The sequence below is a fragment of the Balaenoptera ricei genome, chromosome 14, assembly GCF_028023285.1.
Source record: "Balaenoptera ricei isolate mBalRic1 chromosome 14, mBalRic1.hap2, whole genome shotgun sequence".
Taxonomy (NCBI): Eukaryota; Metazoa; Chordata; class Mammalia; order Artiodactyla; family Balaenopteridae; genus Balaenoptera; species Balaenoptera ricei.
This window is the reverse complement of record NC_082652.1, coordinates 80,160,734-80,181,545: the sequence shown is the minus strand read 5'-3', so window position 1 is coordinate 80,181,545 and position 20,812 is coordinate 80,160,734. Positions and strand designations below refer to the sequence as shown.

Sequence of the window (20,812 nt, the reverse complement as noted above, 5' to 3'; positions counted from 1 at the left end):
TGTGCACCCAACGCCCCCAAACCGGAATCCACAGAACCACAAAATATGCTCGGGGGAAATACATTAGGGAGGATTGAAGAGTCTTACAAAAGCAGGAGCAGAAGAGGAGAGATTGCCTGTGATCTGAGGTATGGAAGGGTGGGCAGCAGCCTGACACGTACATTAATAACGTGGCCATTCCAAGCACAGTTTGGATGTTTTTCAGTTACACCACTTGGGATTTAGTCAACCCAATATTCATTTAGGTTTAAAAGCAGACTTAAAAAAAATACACAAATATATCTGAAGATTATGAAACTAAAGCTGTTTCAAATAAGTAGAAATTTGTTCCTTCAGATGCCTTTCCTTTCAAAACTTTACATGACATGAGTGGTACTAAGAAAATGGATGTTTTAATTGAGGGAGGGGAGAGAGTAGGTAATTCTAGGTAACGAAGTGTTCTCAGAATAGGGCAGGCAGTCTGTAAACTTGCTGCCAGAAGGAAGGGAGGTAGGAAGATATAAAAACTAAACTTTCCTTACTACAAACACTTTCAAGGATGAGTGCTAAAATGAGAAAAAGACTCCTTTTTTCTGCCGATCTTCATCTCCATGGTCCCTCATTTCCAGGACCCAGAGCACATGTTACTGCAGTTGGTTCCATACAGTTCAGTTACAGGGTGGGTAACTAACTACCTGGCTTCACAGGTGAGTAAGCCCCCTTGATTCACAACCTTGTTTAGACTATAAAATGTAATGGAGGCTCGAAATAGTTGTCTTAACAAATAAACTGTTGCAACATGATATACAGAAGTTGGGGACTCTCTTTTGTAAACTTAGTTTCTGGAGTCTAAATTTCTTTGATGGCAAATCTGGTTATCTGAAACAGTCGTTTCCACATGTTGGGGGTTCACCAAGGTGCACCCTCACAGGCTGCCTTACCTGCCCTGCTTTGGCATTCTCACAGACAAAAGCTTCATAGAATCTGGGGAACTTTGGAGCATTGTCATTCACATCTAAGACTTTGATTGTGACAGGAACGCTTCCAACCTGGGAAGGATTGTCTAAAAGCACACACAAAACAAACAAACAAAAACCAAAGGTGAGGAGGGTTCAGAAATGCAAGAAAGCAGCTCTTTGTTGGAATAGGTATTTACCTCCTCATTCTGGTTTTTAAAGGAATGGGTAAAGTACATGGAAATAGCAACACAAGGATGCAAGGGTTGCCTATTAAGAGTGTGGCCAGAACATAAGCATGGGCAGGACGAGTTTTGTGTTGGAGAGTGTGTGTGATATCAGGAGGTTGAGGGGAGGGATGAAACTCGGGGGGAGCAGGTATCACAAAATGAATCTTAAAAAGAGGTTTCGAATCTCTCACTTGGCTCATGCTTCAGATTATAGAATTGAAGGCAGGTCGCACCCTGAGCAGTGAGAGTGGCACCAACAGGCTCTTTCCCCGGGAACTATACTCGGCATCAAGCTGCCATATCTTTGAACTGTGTCTGTGAGCATTTGTGCTTTTTATTTTGCTCATCCGTTAGCAAGATGTGTCCTAATGTAATTGCTTCTTCGTTTTACAACATTTTGGCTTACAAAAGGTTTCATAGGAACACTTTACTTTTGGATAGTGGGAAAACCTGTAATCAGTTCTTTGAATTACTGTTTCAGAAGGTTTCAAGTTATTCATGGGATTATAGATAACACTGCACATTTATTTCCACCTGTGGACTAAGGGAGATATTATAGGATCAAACACACACCAAATCTGTATCTTTGGCTGGGGTAGGAGAAGTTACTCGTAGTCACTTATGGGGAAATATGTCCTTTTGGTCGTCTTTTGCTTGGCATTACCACACAAAAATAATTTCACAGCCCCACTAGTGTCCCTCCTGCCTTTTTCTGTTTTGGCCACCATCCCAGGAAGACAAAATAGAAATCATAAGACACAGAAATTATGCTTAGTAAATAATTGTATTAAACCTCAGAATGCCCTGTTCTTTTGGTTCATTTTTTTTCTTTCAAATGTCTATACTGTGTTTTTCTCCTGTATATTTCTATTGCTTGGTTACCAAAAGTGCTGCCATATTTACATTTTTTTCATTGTAACTTGGTGGTGCTTGTTTATACAAGGAATAATGAAAAATTCAGAAAAACATCAGAATAAATGTGATCCATAGTCCTACCACCAGAGAGCTCCATTGTACGTTATGTATATTACATGTGTCCAAACTCTCCAATACACACACACACACACACACACACACACACACACACACACATGCACTGAAATTAAAAAAAAATAAAGTTGAATTTAGAGCTTTAATATTTTAGGGCAAGATTATCCTTGTCATTGAAATATACTTTGAAAGCATGGGTATTAATATCAACATGATAGTCTCATTTTACTGTGTGGCTGTACCATAATTTATTTAATCAAACTCCTATTATTAGACATTTAGGTAATTCCCTATTTTAAAATAACAATGCAGTGGACATTTGGGTACATAAATCTTTGTTAATATTTATGATTATTTCCTTAAGATAATTATTAAAGGAGAATTCTTGAGAAAAAGAGTATGAATATATTGGGGGATCTTAATACAAAGATTAGTTACCAAATTGCTCTCATGAATGGCTGTACATACTTCTGCCAATATGTTAGTATTTGTCATTTCCCTTAATCTTTCTCATCACTTGGTGTTATGAAAAATATGGAATGTAGTAGTATATAATCTAATTTGTGTTGAGATTATAATAAATATGTTAATTTAGTTTATGTTAGTTTTAATTTTATTTTTAAGTTTATGTTAGTCTGTCTTTTGTTGTAAGATGTCTGAAATTCTTAAATGCATGTGTGTGTATATGTATGTGTGTAATAAGGGTGATATGTTTCCTTTCATCCAATAATAATATTTTATACTATTTGAGCATTCCTAATCTTATTAAAGATTGAAAGCCTCTTAGAGTTCTCAGGAGTTGTCCCTTTTCTTCATATAGAGGTCTAGCTCTTTGGTTTAAGGATGCTATTTTTTGTGCTGCTTTTGCATGTTTTGTTTGTGTGTTTTTACCTCTAGCACAGGATTAGGTATATAGAAGATCCTCAATAAGTATTTGAACTAAATACATTCATTCACTTGCATAAACCAGGATTTCCATTCCTTTCCATAAAGAAGATAATTTTTGTTTCAACAAACTCTAGAAACTTCCACTTTCTCCAGTGCTTCTGTTTTGTCACTGTATGGAGAGCAGTTTTTTTGTTTTACTTACTCATTTCCATAGCAAGGACAGTGATATTATGCCAAGAAAACTCTTCCCGGTCAAGGGGTCTCGCAGTCATTAGGGCACCTGTTGTAATGTCAACATAGAAGAACCTTCCAGGGTCACTGCTTCTGTCAATGGAATATCTGCAAAAACAGATTACACACATCGTTTTATTTGGATAAGCATACTGTGGCATATTACATGAGAGAACTGAGTGCATGCCCTGTGGAACAGGATAGTTCTCGGTTATGGGCACTTGGAAGACTGCATTGCTGTTTTCTCTGTCCAAAAACCCTCCCCGCTCCCCCAAAAGAAAACCCCAAACCCAAAACAACAACAAACTATTACTGCTTTAATTTCCTCATTCATAAAATGAAATAAAACAGGGTGCCAAAGACTTAGGGTAGTTTTACACTTTTTAAAGATCAATTTCAGCTATTTAAAGCTTAAAACTGCCCTAAGACTTTTGGGACACTCTGAATGTCAGCCCCTACATATCTTTGTTCAAAACAAATTTTATTCACATAAGTCCAGAAACGATAAATTGGAACTGGAAAAGGTATAGTTACGTGGTTCCGGTTCCTGTAAGTTGTATCACCTATTGAGAAGGAAAGATTTGAATCAGGTCTTTTGTAAACATACTAATGACTGACCTGCTGTCAAACACATTAACGGTATTTGCTAAATGGGATGTCCTTACCTGTGGAATGTTACTAGCAAGATGGACCAGGTCTGTCTAGGTTGCTTATTGTACGGAAGCCTGGAATTTATGAATTTATTGGGCACAGCGTGCTGGAAAATGTCATGTGAGCTATGTAATTAATGGGGTATAAAAAGCAGATGTTCCATAATCAAAATGGCTCCTTCTGTTGAAGCATTGCACTTCATTCTTTGCTTACACTTTTCATATTCATTGTGGACCAACATGCATCCTTATACAGGAAAAAGAAGGATAGTTACAGGCACCTACAACTGACAGGTTCAGACCTCTCTAAGGAAAGAATGCTTAGCTCATATTTTGCTGTTGTTTATATCCTTTGAGTCCTTATTTACCTTGATACTGGGTAAGATCTGTAATTCCTGTTGAATCTGATTTGGCAGTCTGACCGTTTGTATTATCTCACCTAAGTTGTCTTACCTGGTGCCCATATTAGGAGATTCACTAAGTATGGAGGGAGTTTCAGGCATCTGTATGTTTAAAAACCTTCATAAGGGATTTTGATATGTAGCCATGATTGAGAACCATCCTTTAGAATCTTACGTAGTCCTTGGTAATGGCCAGTAGTTATGATCGCTGCCGTTTATTGAATACCAGGCATTTTATAGCTTCTTTTTAAAAAACATACATATGTTTTTAACATCTTTATTGGAGTACAGTTGCTTCACAATGCTGTGCCAGCCTCTGCTGTACAACAAAGTGAATCAGCCATATGCATACATATATCCCCATATCCCCTCCCTCTTGTGTCTCCCTTCCACCCTCCCTATCTCACCCCTCTAGGTGGTCACAAAGCACCGAGCTGACTCCCTGTGCTATGCGGCTGCTTCCCACTAGCTATCTGTTTTACATTTGGCAGTGTATATATGTCCATGCCCCTCTCTCACTTCGTCCCAGCTTACCCTTCCCCCTCCCCATGTCCTCAAGTTCATTCTCTACGTCTGTATCTTTATTCCTGTCCTGCTCCTAGGTTCTTCAGAACCTTTTTTTTTTTTTTTTTAGATTCCATGTATATGTGTTAGTGTATGGTATTTGTTTTTCTCTTTCTGACTTACTTCACTCTGTGTGACAGACTCTAGGTCCATCCACCTCACTACAGATAACTCAATTTCGTTGCTTTCTATGGCTGAGTAATATTCCATTGTATATATGTGCCACATCTTCTTTATCCATTCATCTGTTGATGGACACTTAGGTTGCTTCCATGTCCTGGTTATTGTAAATAGTGCTGCAGTGAACACTGTGGTACATGACTCTTTTTGAATTATGCTTTTCTCCAGGTATATACCCAGTGGTAGGATTGCTGGGTCGTAGGGTAGTTCTATTTTTAGTTTTTTAAGGAACCACCATACTGTTCTCCACAGTGGCTGTATCAATTTACATTCCCACCAACAGTGCAAGAGGGTTCCCTTTTCTCCACACCCTCTCCAGCATTTATTGTTTGTAGATTTTTTGATGCTGGCCATTCTGACTGGTGTGAGGTGATACCTCATTGTAGTTTTGATTTGCATTTCTCTAATGATTAGTGATGTTGAGCATCCTTTCATGTGTTTGTTGGCAATGTGTGTATCTTCTTTGGACAAATGTCTATTTAGGTCTTCTGCCCATTTTTGGATTGGGTTGTTTGTTTTTTTGATATTGAGCTGCATGAGCTGCCTGTATATTTTGGAGATTAATCCTTTGTCGGTTGCTTCATTTGCAAATATTTTCTCCCATTAAGAGGGTTGTCTTTTCGTCTTGTTTATGCTTTCCTTTGCTGTGCAAAAGCTTTTAAGTTTCGTTAGGTCCCATTTGTTTATTTTTGTTTTTATTTCCATTTCTCTAGGAGGTGGGTCAAAAAGGATCTTGCTGTGATTTATGTCATAGAGTGTTCTGCCTGTGTTTTCCTCTAAAGAGTTTTATAGTGTCTGGCCTTACATTTAGATCTTTAATACATTTTGAGTTTATTTTTGTGTATGGTGTTAGGGAGTGTTCTAATTTCATTCTTTTACATGTAGCTGTCCAGTTTTCCCAGCACCACTTATTGAAGAGGTGGTCTTTTCTCCATTGTATATTCTTGCGTCCTTTATCAAAGGTAAGGGGACCATATGTGTGTGGGTTTATCTCTGGCCTTTCTATACTGTTCCATTGATCTATATTTCTGTTTTTGTGCCAGTGCCATACTGTCTTGATTACTGTAGCTTTGTAGTACAGTCTGAAGTCCAGGAGTCTGATTCCTCCAGCTCCATTTTTCTTCTCAAAATTGCTTTGGCTATTCGGGGTCTTTTGTGTTTCCATACAAATTGTGCAATTTTTTGTTCTAGTTCTGTGATAAATGCCATTGGTAGTTGGATAGGTATTGCATTGAATCTGTAGATTGCTTTGGGTAGTATAGTCATTTTCACAATGTTGATTCTTCCAGTCCAAGAACATGGTATATCTCTCCATCTGTCTGTATCATCTTTACTTTCTTTCATCAGTGTCTTATACTTTCTGCATACAGGTCTTTTGTCTCCTTAGGTAGGTTTATTCCTAGGTATTTTATTCTTTTTGTTGCAGTGGTAAATGGGAAACACTCCCATTTCTCTTTGAGATTTTTCATCATTAGTATATAGGAATGCAAGAGACTTCTCTGCCTTAATTTTGTATCCTGCTACTTTACCAAATTCATTGATTAGCTCTAGTAGTTTTCTGGTAACATCTTTAGGATTCTCTCTGTGTAGTATGATGTCATCTGCAAACAGTGACAGTTTTACTGCTTCTTTTCTGATTTGGATTCTTCTTATTTCTTTTTCTTCTCTGATTTCTGTGGCTAAAAATTCCAGAACTGTGTGGAATAATAGTGATGAGAGGGGGCAACTTTGTCTTGTTCCTGATCTTAGTGGAAATGGTTTCAGTTTTTCACCATTGAGAACGATGTTGGCTGTGGGTTTGTCACGTATGGCCTTTATTATGTTGAGGTAAGTTCCCTCTATACCTACTTTCTGGAGGGTTTTTATCATAAATGGGTATTGAATTTTGTCGAAAGCTTTTTCTGCATCTATTGAGATGATCATATGGTTTTTATCCTTCAGTTTGTTAATATGGTGTATCACATTGACTGATTGGTGTATACTGTAGAATCCTTGCATTCCTGGGATAAACCCCACTTGATCATGGTGTATAATCCTTTTAATGTGCTGTTGGATTCTGTTTACTAGTATTTTGTTGAGGATTTTTGCATCTGTGTTCATCGGTGATATTGGCCTGTAGTTTTCTTTTTTTGTGACATCCTTGTCTGGTTTTGGTATCAGGGTGATGGTGGCCTCGTAGAATGAGTTTGAGAGTGTTCCTCCCTCTGCTATATTTTGGAAGAGTTTAAGAGGGATAGGTGTTAGCTCTTCTCTAAATGTTTGATAGAATTTGCCTGTGAAGCCATCTGGTTCTGGGCTTTTGTTGGAAGATTTTTAATCACAGTTTCAATTTCAGTGCTTCTGATTGGTCTGTTTATATTTTCTATTTCTTCCTGGTTTAGTCTCGGAAGGTTGCACTTTACTAAGAATTTGTCCATTTCTTCCAGGTTGTCTGTTTTATTGGCATACAGTTGCTTGTAGTAATCTCTCATTATCCTTTTTATTTCTGCAGGGTCCGTTGTTACTTCTCCTTTTTCATTTCTAATTGTGTTGATTTGAGTCTTTTCCCTTTTTTTCTTGATGAGTCTGGCTAATGGTTTATCAATTTTGTTTATCTTCTCCAAGAACCAGCTTTTAGTTTTATTGATCTTTGCCATGGTTTCCTTCATTTCTTTTTCTTTTATTTCTGATCTGATTTTTAGGATTTCTTTCCCTCTGCTACTTTGGGGTTTCTTTGTTCTTCTTCCTCTAATTGCTTTAGGTGTAAGGTTAGGTTGTTTATTTGAGATTTTTCTTGTTTCTTCAGATAGGATTGTATTGCTATAAACTTCCCTCTTAGAACTGCTTTTATTGCATCCCATAGGTTTTGGGTCATTGTGTTTTCATTGTCATTTGTTTCTAGGTATTTTTTGATTTCCTCTTTGATTTCTTCAGTGATCTCTTGGTTATTTAGTAGCGTATTCTTTAGCCTCCATGTGTTCGTATATTTTCCTGTAATTGATATCTAGTCTCATAGTGTTGTGGTCATAAAAGATACTTGATACGATTTCAATTTTCTTAAATTTACCAAGGCTTGATTTGTGACCCAAGATATGATCTAACCTGGAGAATGTTCCATGAGCACTTCAGAAGAAAGTGTTTTCTGTTGTTTTTGGATGGAATGTCCTATAAATATCAATTAAGTCCATCTTGTTTAATGTGTTATTTAAAGCTTGTGTTTCCGTATTTATTTTCATTTTGGATGATCTGTCCGTTGGTGAAAGTGAGGTATTAAAGTCCCCTACTATGATTGTGTTACTGTCGATTTCCCCTTTTATGGCTGTTAGGATTTGCCTTATGTATTGAGGTGCTCCTATGTTGGGTGCATAAATATGTACAATTGTTATATCTTCTTCTTGGATTGATCCCTTGATCATTATGTGGTGTCCTTCTTTGTCTCTTGTAACAAACAGTCTTTATTTTAAAGACTATTGTCTGATATGAGAATTGCTACTCCAGCTTTCTTTTGACTTCCACTTGTATGGAATATCTTTTTCCATCCCCTCACTTTCAGTCTGTATGTGTCCCTGGGTCTGAAGTGGGTCTCTTGTAGACAGCATATATATGGGTCTTGTTTTTGTATCCATTCAGCCAGTCTATGTCTTTTGGTTGGAGCATTTAATCCATTTACATTCAAGGTAATTATCGATATGTTTGTTCCTATTACCATTTTCTTAATTGTTTTGGGTTTGTTGTAGGTCTTTTCCTTCTCTCGTGTTTCCTGCCTAGAGAAGTTCCTTTAGCATTTGTTGTGAAGCTGGTTTGGCGGTGCTGAATTCTCTTAGCTTTTGCTTGTCTGTAAAGGTTTTAATTTCTCCGTTGAATCTGAATGAGATCCTTGCTGGGTAGAGTAATCCTGGTTGTAGGTTTTTCCCTTTCATCACTTTAAATATGTCCTGCCACTCCTTTCTGGCTTGCAGAGTTTCTGCTGAAAGATCAGCTGTTAACCTCATGGGGATTCCCTTGTATGTTATTTGTTGCTTTTCCCTTGCTGCTTTTAATATTTTTTCTTTGTATTTAATGTTTGATAGTTTGATTAATATGTGTCTTGGCGTGGTTCTCCTTGGATTTATCCTGTATGGGACTCTGCGCTTCCTGGACTTGATTGACTATTTCCTTTCCCATATTATGGAAGTTTTCAACTATAATCTCTTCAGATATTTTCTCAGACCCTTTCTTTTTGTCTTCTTCTTCTGGGACCCCTATAATTCGAATGTTGGTGTGTTTAATGTTGTCCCAGAGGTCTCTGAGACCGTCCTCAATTCTTTTTATTCTTTTTTCTTTATTCTGCTCTGTGATAGTTATTTCCACTATTTTATCTTCAGTTCACTTATCTGTTCTTCTGCCTCAGTTATTCTGCTATTGATTCCTTCTGGAGAGTTTTTAATTTCATTCATTGTGCCATTCATCACTGTGTGTTTACTCTGTAGTTCTTCTAGGTCCTTGTTAAACGTTTCTTGTATTTTCTCCATTCTGTTGCCACGATTTTGGATCACCTTTACTCTCATTACTCTGAATTCTTTTTCAGTTATACTGCCTATTTCCTCTTCATTTGTTTGGTCTGGTGGGTTTTTACTTTGCTCCTTCATCTGCTGTGTATTCCTCTGTCTTCTCATTTTGCTTAACTTACTGTGTTTGGGGTCTCCAGTTTTGTAGTTCCCGTTTTTTTGGTGTCTGCCCCCAGTGGGTCAGGTTGGTTCAGTGGTTGTGTAGGCTTCCTGGTGGAGGGGACTGGTACCTGTGTTCTGGTGGATGAGGCTGGGTCTTGTCTTTCTGGGGGGCAGGACCGTGTCCGGTGGTATGTTTTGGGGTGTCTGTGAACTTATTATGATTTTAGACAGCCTCTCTGCTAATGGGTGGGGTTGTGTTCCTGTCTTGCTAGTTGTTTGGCATAGGGTGTCCAGCACTGGAGCTTGCTGGTTGTTGAGTGGAGCTGGGTCTTAGCATTGAGATGGAGATCTCTCGCCGATTGATATTACATGGGGCCGGGAGGTTTCTGGTGCTCCAGTATCCTGAACTCGGCTCTCCCACCTCAGAGGCTCAGGCCTGACACCCGGCCAGAGCACCAAGACCCTGTCAGCCACACAGCCGGGTACGTGGGGAGTTTCTTGCCTTTTGGGAAGTCTGAGGTCTTCTGCCAGCGTTCAGGAGATGTTCTGTAGAAGCTGTTCCACATGTAGGTGTATTCTGATGTATGTGTGGGGAGGAAGGTGGTCTCCGCGTCTTAGGCTCAGCCATCTTGCAGGCCCTCTTGGGTTTAAGCTTGTAATCACGTACAGGTGCTGGGTCGCAGAGGGGAGTCGCTGCATGCCATGCAGGGCCACAGAGGAGGCTCCAGGTTTTGGTCGGGGGGCAAAGACAGGAGCAAGAGGAAACTCGGCCAGAGCCTTTAATGGGGTTTCTGAACTTGCGTTTACTCGGCGATAGCAGAGGAACTGCAATTCTAGAAGGCACAGTGTTGCAAGTTACAGGCCAGTCTGTGGAGAGCTCAGGATGGGCTGTATTTATCTATAGCTTCTTTTTAAGTTCTACAGCATCTCTAGGACGTAGGTATTATCTCACCTAACAGGAAACTAGGACTTAGAGAAGTTAAGTCACTTTCATACAGTTACACAGCTAATAATTTGCAGCTAACAGTAAGATTTGAAACATACATGTGTTTATATATAAACTATTGTATATATATAATATGTAATATACTGTAAATTATATATAAATGATTCTATTTCTTATATATTTTATATATATATATATATATATAAGCTATTGTAACATATTGGGTTCAAAATTCCATTTAAAGTTGCCAGCGGGTTCAAACGAACCTATTTTCAAAACAGAAATAGAGTCACAGATGTAGAAAACAAACTTACGGTTATCAAGGAGGAAGCGGGGGGGAGTTTGGGATTGACATATACACACTACTATATATAAAATAGATAACTAATAAGAACCTACTGTATAGCACAGGGAACTCTCCTATATGGGAATAGAATCTGAAAGAGTGGATATATGTATATGTATAACTGATTCACTTTGCTGTAAACCTGAAACTACACAACATTGTAAATCAACTATAATCCAGTAAAAATTAATTTTAAAAAAAGTTGCCAGCGGAATTCCCTGGTGGTCCAGTGGTTAGGACTCCGGGCTTTCACTGCCGAGGGTCCGGGTTCAGTCCCTGGTCAGGGAACTAAGATCCCACAAGCTGCACAGCATGGCCAAAAAAAGTTGCCGGCAATTGCAGTCTCTATCTTGAAGTTGTTGAAACTGGGAAATACTGCCCATTTGATGGGAGTAAGTCGTTTCTTTACTTTAGTGTATTGTTTTTCAATCTGAAATAAATATGGTGGGTTATGACTAGTGTAGAAAGAACATGTATGTGTATGCCAGACTGTATTCCAGTAAGGGTAAATATTGATGGTAAAACTTTTGTTTCAATACATATAAATAGATATATATATATACAGTATATACCAGTATATGTATTATTTGGTAAAGTATTTTGTTTCAAGTATGTATTTTTTCCTACAGAAATTCAGGATGACTGTTCAGAGAATTAGGAATTAAAGGGAAAGGTGACCACTAAAGGCTGGAGAAGTTGGAAACATTTCAGTTCTAACTCTCCAAGTGTTGGGAAATTTAAATAAGTAAAGTAATGCTTCTCTCTGCTTCTGACACTGTTACTGTAGCCAGGCACTGCTCTAAACATCTTACCTGTATTGACTCATATAATCCCCACAATAAACCTATGAGGTAGGTACTGTTATCATCCCCATTTTACAGGTGAGAAAACTGGAGCATGGAAAGGTTAAGACATTTGCCCAAGGTTGCACGTCTGGGAATCAAACCTAGGCATATGGAATGTATGAGATTGTTTCAGGAAACAAAGCCTTAACTCTTTTTTGAAGATAGATTAAGCCATGATAGCCAACAGTTGACTATTTAATAAAGAATAAATACATGCCTACAAAGTTAATTTAAAATTAACTGGAGCGGGTTTTTTTAGGTATAATTAGTGATTTAGTTTTAAAGTTTACAGGCTATTTTAAGATTTGAATTTATCTTAGAAAAAAAGTACTGGTTGGCTCCTGACAGTCTTTTCTTTCAGCTCCCCAAACAGGAGAAAAGCCAGCCATTCAGCCCACAGAGCCGTAACCCTGTTGGCAGCTCTCCAAGCTGTAGGCATAATGCTGAGGGGAGAGGCAGCCTATGATGAACCAGCTTCCTGCATTCAAACCTACAACGCCATAGCAAATGTCACAGATGGTAGGGGAGATGGAGTGATGGAAATAACTGACAGAACCCATGACAGTACTGCCCGCTGACACACTGCGAGGAACCGCTGCGAGCCTGCCTCAGAGAAGCCTCCCTCAAGTGGAATTCCTCTTCCATTTCCCAAGCGGGGCCTGAATTGAGGCAATAATAGCATTCATTACTCTGAATGGGACCCTGGGCCAATTTTCAGGAGTCAAGAGAACAAATTTAAAGGCGTAGATACAGATAGAAAATGAGGAAGCTGGGACATACTAGTGAATTACGTAGGTGGTTTTCCTTTCTCTAACCATAATATTCTCACCTACTGTGGGCAGAATAGGCATAACATTCACATACAAAACTGCCTTCAGCGAACAATAGCTGGTGTTCGTTGAACTCCCTGCTTGTTTACTTGGCTGAGGACATTCTCTGAATTTAGGAGTGATTTTGGAGGTAGGGTGTCATGGACAGGCTCCCTAAATCCACACACACTCTAGGAAGGCACAGGGGGACAGGCTGTTTCCATACGAGCAGGAGCCTATTTCAGTTGCCTAATGGTTCAGTTTCCTGCTTGCTAGAAATTCCTTGAGCATTTATTAAAAATTTAGGTGATCCAAACACTGTATTTTTCATGTACATGTAACTAAATCTGGAGACTTAGTTTTGGGCTTTACTAATAAATGATGACCAGCTTATATGCCTGAACACACCATAAACTTTCCAGAAATGAGATTATAAAAGTCCTGATAATCTTCTTAAAAAGTTCAGTGACCTTTTTATCCATAGCATTTGAACCTCAGGTGGTATGTTGTTTTTTGAGTGATTTAATATGCACTTTCTTTTTAGGAATGTGAACCGCATTTATTTGTACCAAAAATGCACAAGATAGACAAGCGGCATATGGCATATTCAAATTATTTTTAAAAGAAAATAACTTTTATAGGATAAATAAGGAGAAAACAAGCAATTTGGTGAAAGATAATGTAGGAAAGTACTTTCCAAATGGGTTTATTAAGTAATAGCCAGAGATTTGACTTCTAGGTGCTTTTCCTTCTCAGAATCTGGACCCCTGGTGTTCTGCTTGGCTCCAGAGACCATTCTTCGTTCCTGTGGGGCAGCACAAAGGGTCAGAGACCCTGTCTCACAATATGAATTCTGTTCCTTCTTTCCAACCGAAATGCAGAGGGACGATTATCTCTAGTTATGATAAGTGGAATTCTGCTCTATCCCCTGTGCCTGAACGCTTATCTTGTTACCTCCAGGCCTGTGGCTGTTGCCTTGTTCTTGCCAGTTTCTCTTTCAAGACCTAGAACCCTGCCCTGGAATAAGCCCAGTGGACCCTGCTCTATGCCTCCTGCCTGTGCACTCTTGGATTCCTCCTGACTGGGATGTATTGGACTACACAGGCACCCCACTATAGACCTCCCTGATGCTAATTGCATCAGTGCCATGCCAGCCAACTGACAGTTTTCAGTGGCACATCATCTGAAGCAGCATTTTCTGTTAGCCAGACAGGATTCCCTCATTTTGTATCCTCATTTTGCTCCACGCCAGCAGTGGATCTAGGCCTGCGGGTGTTTCTCTTTCCTTCCTAGATATGTGTTGAGATAACGACTTTAGTCCTGAATAGTGCACATTCACTCTAGGGGTGTGTGTGTGTGTGTGTGTGTGAGTGAGTGAATTTTCTTGTTTCTTGACTGCTTTCAGTCTCTCTTACTTGTCATTTAGTAGTGTGACTCCTGACAAAATCATATTTCCAGTGCTTACCATGTAGGAGTCCAGAATCAGAATCTGGAAAGAAGATGTGGAAGCATCCACTGGATATTCTGATTGACTCTTTTAGAAATGAGATCTGATTTTTTTCAAACTGTGCTTGTTTTATTTCAAACACTTTTCCTCCATAAAGTTTTATTCTCTAGAGTTTTTTCCCACAGTAGTGTCTCTGATATGAATAGATTAATCAGAAGATAGATATATATTCTTGGCTTCTGATATAAATATAATATTTATATTACAAATATAAATTTATAGTAGAATTGGTTTCATTTGTGTTGTTGTTTTGGGGATAATATGATTCCACTAACTTCTATTATACATTTAAAAAGCTTAAGGTTGAAATATCACTTCTATAAAATTGTTATAGCTCATAAAGATTAGTTTTCTTCTAAAAATCAAATATCAGAATTCAAGCAAAATAATTTTAGCCATTTTAATGCCTGAAAATGTAAAATGTTTGCTAATTGGTTAGAGGAAGCAGATTTCCCCCAGTATAGTTAAACTCAGGAGAGAACCATCTTTATTAAACTGCAAAAGCACATTTTCATTAAATACAAAATAGCACCAGGTGAGGAAAGTAACCGGCTGACAGAAAAGGCCTTTGATGAATCAGGGTGTGTTTAAAATGTGCTATCTGCACTAAAGCCCTAGATCCATTTGTGTGGCTTTCAACAATTAATGTGACAGATGGTCTCAAACAGCCTTGGAATCCTGATCTTTTGTGTCAAGCTTCAGAGGCTTGGCAGTTGCTCTGGAAGGTTGAAGTGTCAATCTGTCCACCAGCTGTCTGCACTTTGGTTCCATAGTCGACAGGAGATGGCCATGGCTATAAGAGCAGCTCTCTACCCCTCCTGAGGGGGAAGCATCTAGGTTGGAATCTTGATGTTCAAACGTACTTTGGAGAGGCTGTTATGTGGGCTTGCAATAGAAAGCCAGTCTACATGGCATCAAAGCTGTTGACAACAGTAGTAGTTTCTATGTCTGTTCTTTGTATAGTATATGGAAATATGTGTTTATATATGTTATTTTTTCCATTTTTTAAAGTAAAAATGTCAAAGGTTCATAAAAATTAAAAGAATGTACAGTAATCACCTTTATATTCACCACTAAGATTCAACGATTTTTAATGTTTTGACATCTATATATCTGTCTATTTGGCAATATCTGGGGACTTTTTAGATTGTTACAACTCAGGGGGTGCTACTAGCATTTTGTAGGTAGAGGCCAGAGATGCTGCTAAACATTGTACAATACATCGAAGAGGCAGCTCCCTCAACGCAGAATTATCCACCCCCAAATGTCAGTAAGGCCACAACTGAGAATTGAGAGGTGTGTGTGTGTGTGTGTTGCTGAACCAGCTGACAGTGAGTTGTAGACATAATGGTACTTCATTTCTAAATAACATGAAGAGTCCATGTTATTTAAGAGAAAAGAATTTAAAGAAATAGGAGAGTGTCCAGAGATGGAAGAAGCAGAGAAAAAGTGCTAGAAAATTAGATGAGGGAAGATTCCAGGATATAAGGATAAGGTGAAATGTGTAGAAAAACCTGATTGAGTTGTTGGTCACATCTGGATCCTTGGCAGAAATGATCTGTATGGTTGTTCCAATTGCCACATCTTCAGGTACCTCCACAAAATAAAAGCCAGGTTCAAACACAGGGGGCTCATCCACATCTTCCACACTGATGTGCACTGTGGTTGTGTCCTGAAATGGACCTAGGTTCAGAAAACGCATCTCTAGGTGAGGATTGGCTCCCTCCACTTTTAAGGTGTAGCTTTTCTTGGTTTCAAAACTCAGGGGCTGAAAAGTAATGACAGGAAAATAGATCAGTTAGGAGCATATACGTCAGGGTTCTAAAGGATGGATGATACTGCTGGCTAGTGGGTAGATTCCCAAATGCATTAAAATGGTGGAAAAGAGGCAAGAGGAAAAATAAGGGAATTTTTTCTTTTGTTCCATGGTTCTTGGTCTTAATGTCAGTTTCAACAATTTGGTAAAGAAAGTAAGGAAGATGCTAAAGGAAGCCAGTTTGCTGATGAAGAAAGCCACTGTACCCTGGGCAGGGCTGACTTAACTTGTCTACTCTTTAATCAGCATGGTCATCTTTAGAAATGCTTGTTCATTTGAAAAGGTGTCATGATAATTAAGAGAGAGTTTGAGTTCTATTTCAGCATATCCATACAACTGAGGCCTAGGCTTTTCTGTTTTCTTCCTTTTAAAAAAAACCAATTCTTGAGTACAAAGGCAATAGTGATTTTTTTCCAAGAAACTATCAATAAACACCTCACAAAGGTTCTCGAAGCACTGTGTCAGATCAATATTTGTGTGTTCAGTTTATCATAGACAATCTTTTTTAAAAACCTAATCCAATGCCTCATTTTACAGTTAAAGAAACTGAGACTCAGCGAGCTAGCAGACTGGCCTAAGCTGATGTGGTTACGCTGTGTCAGAGTAGAAATGCTGCTCTTGATTTTTAAATTCCTCATTCAAGTCTCACCCCCAAAAGTTTAACTTTGTCTAATAAAACCTCATGTCGTAAAATATAACTTTTTTGGTGTTTCCTTTTTTGGATCTATCTCTACCTTCAGAATGTTTTATGTCAAAATAAATACAGCACTTTAGGGCAGAAAGTGGACTTGAATGCCATCTCAAGAATAATCCATTTGTGTTTTTTTTTTTAACTGACAAAAATGTATAAAAGTTTAAAGCAGGGCTTCCCTGGTGGCGCAGTGGTTGAGAATCTGCCTGCCAATGCAGGGGACACGGGTTCAAGCCCTGGTCTGGGAAGATCCCACATGCCGCAGAGCAACTGGGCCTGTGAGCCACAATTACTGAGCCTGCGCGTCTGGAGCCTGTGCTCCGCAACAAGAGAGGCCGCGATAGTGAGAGGCCCGCGCACCGCGATGAAGAGTGGCCCTCGCTTGCCACAATTGGAGGAAGCCCTCGCACAGAAACGAAGACCCAACACAGCCATAAATAAAAAAAAAAAAAAAAAAAAAAAATTAAAAAAAAAAAAGTTTAAAGCAAAACTTACCTCAAAATATCATTAATAATTTAAAAAATGATGGAAACTCAATTCTATAATTACAGAGGATAGTGAAGCAGTTACTAAAGCTTAAAAGTCACATGTCCACTTGGTGATGACAAGTTTTTCTAGCTAAACATTTCATTCATTTGTCCCTTTTTCATAAAATGTGCTGAATGTCAGCACGTCTCATGTTAGAAAGAGGCATGTGTCTAAGCAACTGGTTTGCTTTTGAGAAACAAACAGCAGTAGGAATTGCTTTAACTAAATTTGTTATTTTCAAATTCTAACAAAAAGTTTTTTGTTTGTTTTGTTGCTGTTGTTGGTTTACCGCTTGTCCTGTATTTACTTAGCGCCATACTTTGTACTCTTCGTTTCATGGAGTCCGCCTTTCCCATTTGAACGAAGTGGCCATTTCCACCAGCCGCCCTGCGTCCGTAGTTCTTAGTCAAAAGGCAGGGTTTTCATAAACAGGGGTATCTGCCACTCAGGTTTCAATAAATTTGAAGGAATAGGTTTACCAGTTTATTTTATTTATACTGCTGTTTTAAGTCTAGACATTTATCTTTCCTGGTAAATTGCATTGTATTCTTTTAGAATTCTTTCCTTATGTAGAAGTAACCCAAAGTGGACACTGATTGTTTATGTTAAGTTTGAGCTAGGCAAAATATGTTGTTCCTTTAATTTTAAGTCATTTTTCTAATTTGGTATGAATTTTGTAAAAATTAAGATGTAACTTACATACATTAAAATTCATCTTTTTTAGTGTAAATTTTTGTAGGTTTTGACAAATGTATACAGTTATGTATGTGTCTCCTATGATAATTAAGATATAGAACAGTTCCATCACCCTATTATGCCCTGATCAGTACCTCTTTGTGGTCAGATCCCACCCCCCTGGCACCCATTGATCTATTTTGTATTCCTTTTACAAGAATGTCATATAAATGCAGTCATTCAGTATGTAGTCTTTTGAGTCTGGTTTCTTTCACTTAACAAATGCATTTAAGATTCATTCATGTCATTGTGAATGTGGAGTTTGTCCCTTTTATTTCCAAGTAGTATTGCATTGTATGGATGTACCACAGTTTGTTTATCCATCCTCCACTGGAGCTACATTTGAGTTGTTTCCAATTTCTGATGATTATGCATAAAGCTACTATGAACATTTGTATACAGGTTTTTGTGGGAACATAGGTTTTCATTTCACTTGGGTAAATACCTAGGAGTGGGATCACAGGATTATTTGGTAAGCATATTTTAAACTTTATAAGAAACTTCCAAACCAGTTTTCAAAGTGGCTGTACCATTTTGCATTCCCACCAGGGATGTATGAGAGTTCTGGTTGCTCCACATCCTTGTCATTATTTGGTTTTGTCAGTTTTTCTGGTTTTAGCATCCTACTGGGTGTGAAATGGTATCTCATTGTGGTTTTGATTTGCATTTCCCTAATGCCTAATGATGTTGAGCATCTTTATATCTTCTTGAAGAGTTCTTTATATATTTTATATTAAAGTCTTTTATCAGGCAGGTGATTTGCAAATATTTTCTCCCAATCTGTGATTTATTTTTTCACTCAATTTTGATGAAGTCTCATTTATCACTTTTTATTTTGTAGATTGGGATTTTGGTGTCATATCTAAAAAAATTACCTAATCAGGGTCACAAAGACTTTATTCTGTTTTCTTCTAGAAATTTTATAGTTTTAGTTTTTCACATTTAGGTAAATCATCTATTTTGGGTTTATTTTTGTAGCTATGAATCAAGGTTCTTTATTATTATTTTTTTTGTATACAGACATCCAATTTTTCTAGCACTGTTGAAAGACGAGTGAGTTTTTAATTATTGTTAAAATTTCTTTTTAAATAAGTTACTTAGTGATTTTTATATTATTTAAGATTATCGTCTCCCTTAAATAATTTTATTATTTAAAATTTAAAGAAAACTTTGCCTTAAATACCCTAAACTTTAAATTGCCCATAATTGATATGAGTTTGACATTTCTGTCTAGAAAAGTTTTTGTACTTGTTTTTACATATTTAAATAGTAAATCAAAGAGTAGTAATGTCTGAGAACCCAAGTTAAATTCAAGAAATTTCCTAGAGTTGGAGCACATAAAAATGAAGTTTTTATATCCTTGAAAATTGAGTAATGAAAATTATGTTACAAAATAGTAATGCAGTTCCCCTAAGCAGCATTAATCATTCCCTCTTCTTTTCCCATAGCACTTTGTCTTACTTCCATTATGGCTCTTCTTATTTTGTATTATAAATATTTCTTTCTGTGTTGGTTGCCTTCATGATACTAAAGGGCAAAGATTATGATTTAGTCAGATTTTTATTCCCCAGTACTTAGGGAGGGCCTAAAACCCAAACATGTTGTTACATTGAGTAGTGCATAAGTTTTTCAGTGTATTAACATGTATTGATACTAGTTGAATGATGATATATACAGACTTTACGTTGCCATATTTCAATGATTTAAAGATACACATTTTTTTGTATTTTGACATTTTGGAAATAGGGTTACTTCTCCAACTGATAGCATCTTATAATTGCTGTAGGCCCAACGAGAGGTAGGATGTAGTTGTCACCATTTGTGCTAGCCAAACCTGGTCAAAGTCGTTCATGCTGTACTTCGGTTGAGTTCTACACTTGTTGGTAATACATGTGTTGAACTTTACTGCCTTCTAAAATGTCTTCAGAAAGATTGTATTATGATTCAACATTGAAACAAAAGTTGCTGTTTAGGTAAAATGGTATGGAAACAATAGCAGGGAATAAATCTGATATTAGTGAAGCAAATACATCTGTGTCTGCAAGGGCTTTTCCAGTAACTACAAACAAAGGAATGAGAAAGCATTGTATCATTCAAATTAGCAGGAGGTTTTTGTGTGTGTGTGTGTTTTAAGTGATATATAAAACAGTGATGAGGAATGTGTCAGGGAGGACCTTCAAGATGGCAGAGGAGTAAGACATGGAGATCACTTTCCTCCCCACAAATACATCAAAAATATAACTACATGTGGAACAACTCCTACAGAACACCTGCTGAATGCTGGCAGAAAACCTCAGACTTCCCAAAAGGCAAGAAACTCCCCACGTACCTTGGTAGGGCAAAAGAAAAAAGGAAAAACAGAGACAAAAGAATAGGGATGGGACCTGCACCTCTGGGAGGGAGCTGTGAAGGAGGAAAAGTTTGCACACACTAGGAAGCCCGTTCACTGGCGGAGACGGGGGGGTGGCTGTGGAGGGAAGCTTCGGAGCCACAGAGGAGAGTGCAGCAACAGGGGTGCAGAGAGCAAAGTGGAGAGATTCCCGCACAGAGGATCAGTGCCGACCAGCACTCACCAGCCTGAGAGGCTTGTCTGCTCACCTGCCGGGGTGGGTGGGGGCTGGGAGCTGAGGCTCAGGCTTCGGAGGTCAGATTCCAGGGACAGGACTGGGGTTGGCTGCGTGAACACAGCCTGAAGGGGGCTAGTGCGCCACAGCTAGCCGGGAGGGAGTCCGGGAGAAAGTCTGGACCTGCCAAAGAGGCAAGAGACCATTGTTTTGGGGTGCGTGAGGAGAGGGGATTCAGAGCACCGCCTAAATGAGCTCCAGAGATGGGCGCAAGCCGTGGCTATCAGCTTGGACCCCAGAGACGGGCATTGAATGCTAACGCTGCTGG

The 20,812-nt window shown here is 38.4% G+C and overlaps 1 protein-coding gene across 1 annotated transcript in view; it reads right to left on the bottom strand.

Moving 5' to 3' along the window:
* Positions 1-20,812, bottom strand: part of CDH20 (cadherin 20) — a 61,246-nt gene that overhangs the window by 13,559 nt on the left and 26,875 nt on the right. The window contains exons 6-8 of the mRNA XM_059893563.1: positions 15,665-15,918; positions 3,246-3,382; positions 921-1,042 (exon numbers count right to left, since the gene is read on the bottom strand). Of these exons, the coding sequence (XP_059749546.1) occupies positions 921-1,042; positions 3,246-3,382; positions 15,665-15,918 (513 nt within the window). The remainder of the gene's footprint in view (positions 1-920; positions 1,043-3,245; positions 3,383-15,664; positions 15,919-20,812) is intronic.